Consider the following 6,076-nt stretch of genomic DNA (forward strand, 5'->3'; position numbering starts at 1 on the left):
AAGTTTTAATAAATAAGTTTTTTATTATTAATTTATTTTAATATACTTTAGTACTTAGGCATAAACCATCACGTGACCTTTCCCCACTCTGTGAAGGTATTTCTGAATCACGCTAGCGCTATTAATGCACTAAAGAAATTTTATAAAGCTAAAGGCTCCCCCTTTTAAGCAATAACCCTCCCTGACTTTTTCCACGCCCTTGGCGCATACGGAACCCCTGCTAACGTTTATGCCCCTAGCGCGCAAGCAAGTGTGAACGCGTCCTGAAGGCATTTGGCGTTTGGGCACAGAAGAAGGCACGACGATATTCATCTGAAGGCTTACAGTAATCAGCCCTGTTCGCTGCTCACTCTCTCGCTTTCATTATATTCCTTTTCTCTCTCTTCTTGATTTGGGCCTCATTCATTCTAAGGCCATATTTCGATGATAACTGTGCGGTCACCAGCAACTCTGGACACACTCCTCTCAAGTTTCTGAAATTCTGAGATAAAGTTAGCCACTGAGAACGAGGACGAGCGCGACCTTTCTCTCTAGAGTGTTCGGGGTCTAAGGATGGCTACACAAGCTACATCTCCGCCAGCTGGTGTACCATTGCAGAATGGTATAAATGGTGCAAAAAGTCCTAATCCAACCATCGCTCATCCGTACGGTCAAACACCAGTACCTCTACCGAGCTATGCTCCTACTTCGCGACCTGCATCGGTTGCCTCTGCTCCTACTGCGCAAAAGCCAAGCGCTTCACCCGCGCCAGCAACTCCTTTTCTCCCACCAGGACATCAACAATCACCGCCAATACAGACAAATCGTTTGAGCCAGGCAATTTCACAGCGGCCTCAGACGCAGACACTCAACGCCTCATCACAGGCACAAGGCCTGATGTCGCCACCACTGAATCAGCCGTCGCACTCCGTCGAGTCCTCAAATCACTACCATGAGTTGACTACTTTAGTGGAAAAGACGCCGGCTGATGTTGTTCGCCAAGTTGTTCGAGACAAATGGGAAAAGTCTCTTGCGGGCTCACAGTATCATATTGCTTTCTTGGTAAGTTTCTCGTGCGCCGCATTCTGGTTCAAGTCTATCTCGAGTCACATCCTCAGAGCGCGTTGGTTTCATCACAGCTCCGACACTCTCTGGTCATGCTTCGTACGACTTGTTAACTTTTTCACAGTTGAATGCAACCATGCATCAAGCATCCCCGGAGACTATCGCCAAGGCCGTCCAGGAGTTTGGTGCAAACCTGGTACAAAAGTCTAAGCGCGAGTTATTGGGTCACCTCAACGCCAGTGACTTTGACGAGCTCGCAGACTTGATACTCCCTCGGGTTAGTACACAGTTTCTGGACAGGGCCCTTGCAAGACGTCTGGAGACGATACCAGCCCGGCAGCTTGTCAACGCGTTGGCGCGTGCAGAACGGCTGGGCTACGATGTCAAGGATATCGTCCAGGAGCATAATGAGCATGTCATCCCTTCTTTGCACTCGTTGCCGGTGCAGCCGCAGCCGCAGCCCATGGGGCCTCTAACAAACACGACACTTAGTGCGGCACAATATCATACTCCTCCCGTCGCTTCGCAAACTCACCCAGCGCCAATGCAATATGGTAATAAACCAGCGACTCAAACTCCAGCGAAGTTTCAGACTCCGGCGAAGTTGACGCCAGAACTTGCAGCGATCGCTTGGTGCAGGTGTGGTTGGCCATGTGCTTCTCAAGCGGCACTCGACTATGTAAGTTACCAATTCAAATAAGTCAACTGGATTTGTCTAACAACGAATAGCACCACAAGAAGAGCGCCTGCCACAGAGTCCAAGCAAATGACGTAGTTGGGAGAGACGTCTGCCTCTTCTGCGGTTGCAGATTTGGCAGTGGTGGTGGTTTACTCTACCATGAGAAGTCTAGCGTCTGCGGAAACCACTCTCGCGGCACTGCTGAAATGATGCGGAAGTTGCTTGTCCAACTTCGTCCTGAGGATCCGCAGCCTCCTGTGCCAGACCCCTCTACTGGAATTACACGTATCCCATACACCCAAGTCCCTTTACAGTCGATGCTGCCCCAAACGACCTGGGCTAACTCAACGACATCACAACCTCCTACTGGAACTCCAAGTCGTGATTCGGGTCGCGATCCATACGCCCACCTCAGCCCTGAAGATTTGAAGAGGTTCAATGATATCATGAAGAATGCTGAAGAAAAATACGGAGGTCTAATGAAAGAAGCTGCGCTTCTCGACGAGCCAGAGAGGACGAAAAAATTGGCAAGTCTGAAGAACTCATATAACACAAAGCAAAGTACCACTCGCAAGAAATTTGGTATCCGACTTCGCGAGAGGCGAACCCGAGGAGAGATTGAAGCTGAGGAGGCTCGACTAATAGGGACTCCAAGTAGCACCGCGACTCCACCTGCTACAGCCGCATCTGACGGCGATATTCGCTCAAGGAAGAGGGCACGAACCGACGATGACCAGTTGCCGTCATCGTACGCGACTAACAGGACTCAAGAAAGTCCCCAGAAGAGGGTTCCTATGTCAGAAATGGGTGGGCTCTCGGGGTCATCAGCAACCGCGGAACTCACAGATCCTACGGCATACTTGAACCCAGCTCAGCCCCGTTATGTGCCGCCAAAACCAGCCGCAATCGGTGGCCAGTCTGGTGTGCTTGGTTCTGCGGAGCGAACCAGACCCTCGATGAGAGGAACTCTCGATGATCCTATGCCAATTGACGACGACGACAATTCGGAAACAGACAGTGATAGCGATAGTGATAGTGATAGCGACGGCGACATTCCGGCTACTATCTCCTGATTTTACAGATTCGCGGGCATGAGCATGGCGTTCGGGATTGCACGATTTGATACCCCTGACTTCAGGATGTGAAAGCACAGGAAAGTCAGGATTGGGGTGCATTGGGGACGGAGTTAAATAAGCATTTTGATGCACGCCGATTAATACAATCAATGATGCTGCCCCAAATCAACAAAAGGGCCAATGGGAATCTTGGAGGGCAAGACATCAGAGTTGCTTCCAGGACAACTGGGTTTTTGGCTGGTAGCAGTAGTTTCTAAATGATCTTGGGTCGAAACAGACGTCGAGAAAATATCCTTAGGGGCATATGAGCATGTACATATTGCACTGGGAATCTCGACGCGAAAAGAAAAAAAGAGTTTTGGAGTCAATAGGTATCATCAAACAGCTGTATATCATTAATATAATACCTAAAGATATTGACGACTCTTAGTGAAGGCTCAGGCTGTAAGCAATGTTGCAATGCTGCAATGCTGTGCGCAATCGCAAAAGCAACGTCTGTGGAATATTCGAGTATTTTACTTGAAGCTGTAGATGTTTCGCAGCAGAGAGAAGAAACATCACCAACAAGAATTGATGGGCCCATTCATGACTCGGTATAACTTCAAGTCACGAGAGGTTTAGCTTCTTGAGCAGGCCGCGACAGGCGACAGGCGTTTCAGCCAAGAGGAAAGGATAGGGGCGATAGAATCGAGACCGTGCCTTGGACAGCCGCCCGGCTAACAAAGTTCACGGACAAGGGCGGGTATGTTTAGTGGAGGCCTGCGCAAACACTGAAGAGACAAAGCCTTGTTCAAAACCAAAGAAACGTCTCATCTAAAGAGTAACTCTGAGCTTATTCTGGTTAGTGGAGCTATTTTCCTCTGTTCTAAATCTGGTCAGTATCATTTTCAAAGGCGCTGTGCCACTTCGAGATACCATGTATCCCCCTCGTCGGCTGTTATGTATGCATCCATTTGTGCGTCTGAAGAACCTCGGTTTCATATCATGGCAAAATACTGTAGACCCCCGATGCCCGATACGAGCTGACGCAGGAAAAAGAGATTAACTTGCACAACGTCCACAAGTGAAGCTGAGCATCATCTCCTCTACCATCTCTATCGCGATATTCAACTGGCTGACCAGGCGCCAGCGCGGGGCCGAGGGCTATATGGTTCGACCTATGATAGCCTGAAGCGCTGTGTAGCACAGATGCATCTGCATCTGCAGTGCGCAGGTCCAGTGTGACGGACATGGAAGCTGATGCAAGGGTCCTCACGCTGACTGGACGGAATATCCGCACCAAGGGGCCCGTTTTGGATCCGTCCTTTTGAAACGCCCATGGCCTCTGGATCAATAGGCTTCTCTGCTCACTGTATCGCCACGAGGATGCCCAGAACGCTAGCTGCCTTGAGGGCTAGAACATGCCCCAAATGATCGCCTTGAAACCCACTAGCGACCGCCTTTGGTGCTGATGATGTACATGGATGGCGCTACGATTGGCCGACTATCGAGGCTCCTGGTCGTCCTGGCAAGGGGCTCAAGCGAGCTCTGTCTGAGGACTTCTTTTTTCTCTCCTCAGATACTTGATAATCCTGCCATGTGCCACTCCTGGTGACGGCTCTTCTGTTTCGAATTCTCCTCTTGTTTTGTTTTGCTATCAACTGGCCGGCCCAGCACTTTCCTTCTACATGCAGACTGATTTGGTTTTATATTTGTTTCTTACCCCCTCAACACCCTCTTCCTTCTGTTTCCTTTCGGGTCTCGTCCTTCACTGAAACTCTCAAAACATTCTTGCCAACTGTTCCAAGAGACATATACGACGATCATGGTTCCTCTGTTTAGCCCCTCTGGCTTTGGTCGTTCCAAGGATAGCCATAGCCGTTTGACTGCCAGCGCTTCACAAAAGTCGGTGCCTTCGCCAATGCCATCACCTTCGCAGCCTTCGCCTGAACCAATGGCGACTGTACTTATTGGCCCCAAGCAACAGCGCTTCAAGGTCAATAAGCGGCTATTATGTGCAACCTCGCCCTTCTTTGCCGACCGTTTTGGTGATCCTTCAAGCTCAAAGTCGATCTCGTTATGGCTACCTCGCGAATCATCCTCAATGTTCGGTCTGTTTGTTGACTGGGTTCACCTCGGTCTTCGGTTTCGTCCACATCTTGATGAGATGATATCTAATGCATACGATGCTGGTCTTGAAGCTTCTCAAAATATCCACTGGTCTCTCATCCGCTTGCACCTCTTTGCATCGCGTCTTGGACTCTATCGACTTCAGGACCTCGCCATGGACTCCATTCAGGACCTCTACCTTCGCTGCGATTGGGACGTTCCCTCTGGTCTCATTACTTTCCTCTACACAGAATGTGAGGATCTCGCTGCTATCCGACTTCGAAGATGGGCTGTCGCCATGGTCGCCTTCTCCTTCACTGGTGGGCCCCGTCTCACCTTCCACCCTCAGGAATCTGCTACTTCGGAACCCACCCGCTTCAGTGATCTACTAGAAGAGCTGCCGGAGTTTGCAAGCGACTATGACATACATATGGAAAAGATGCGGCTCTCAGGTCTCGATATTCGCTTCAAGAACCCACAGCTACGCATTCCAGCCAATCGCCTCCGCAATGATGAACGCGCATTTGGGTTCCGCCAATGTTCCTTCCACTCCCATCGCTCAAGCGTCGGCGAGCGACGATGCCCTCACGAATCAGGCTCAACAAAACACCGCCGTGTTTACCAATCATCGGTCAAGGAATCAGGGCCAGAATCCACAGGTCTAAGCGCCCCAACCCGGAGATATCGCGATGTCGTGCCCAGACCACTCTTTTCCGGACCAGTAGACTCAGATATCGGCGAGGACGACGATGACGAGATTTCAAAAGCGATAAAGCATGTAAGATCTATTTCAAGTACACTCAAGACTTGAAGGGAGACAATCATTGCAAAAGAGAGAGTGGCTGATGAGAATGAATCCGGCAAGGGGGCTGGGTGTGAAACTGATCTGCTCGATCGCTATCATGGCTCCATTGATCTCAAACAGCCCCAGGACAACTCACAGAAACTTGACTTGAAATTTGATCATCGAGATCAAACAGGACGATAACTGGATTAGATGTCGGCGAAATGAACGAGACACATCTTGGTGGTGAGCACACCTAAAAAGAGCCTGATTATTTTCTGCACCCGAGGGGGGCTAAACCAGCTCTGTTCTCGAGCACGTCCGGAAAGTCGCACCGCTGCCTCTCGGCTGGGAAGCTCGAGGACCTTTATATATCGCCTCATGTCTGTGACATGGGCCTTCGTC

General features: G+C 50.1%; 2 protein-coding genes across 2 annotated transcripts; both read left to right on the plus strand.

Moving 5' to 3' along the window:
- Positions 1-552: 552 nt before the first annotated feature.
- On the plus strand, positions 553-2,796 carry FTJAE_9590 (uncharacterized protein; the record flags this gene model as incomplete). The annotated part of the gene is made up of 3 exons (XM_037356526.1): positions 553-1,041; positions 1,169-1,723; positions 1,774-2,796. 3 exons carry the CDS (start codon positions 553-555, stop codon positions 2,794-2,796), a joined length of 2,067 nt encoding a protein of 688 aa, XP_037203322.1.
- A 1,807-nt stretch (positions 2,797-4,603) lies between these two features.
- FTJAE_9591 (BTB POZ domain protein) lies at positions 4,604-5,698 on the plus strand (the record flags this gene model as incomplete). The annotated part of the gene is made up of 1 exon (XM_037356527.1): positions 4,604-5,698. The coding sequence occupies one exon, from the start codon at positions 4,604-4,606 to the stop codon at positions 5,696-5,698; it is 1,095 nt and encodes a 364-aa protein (XP_037203323.1).
- Positions 5,699-6,076: the final 378 nt, after the last annotated feature.

The sequence above is a fragment of the Fusarium tjaetaba genome (assembly GCF_013396195.1).
Source record: "Fusarium tjaetaba strain NRRL 66243 chromosome Unknown NRRL66243_c0000218, whole genome shotgun sequence".
Lineage (NCBI taxonomy): Eukaryota > Fungi > Ascomycota > Sordariomycetes > Hypocreales > Nectriaceae > Fusarium > Fusarium tjaetaba.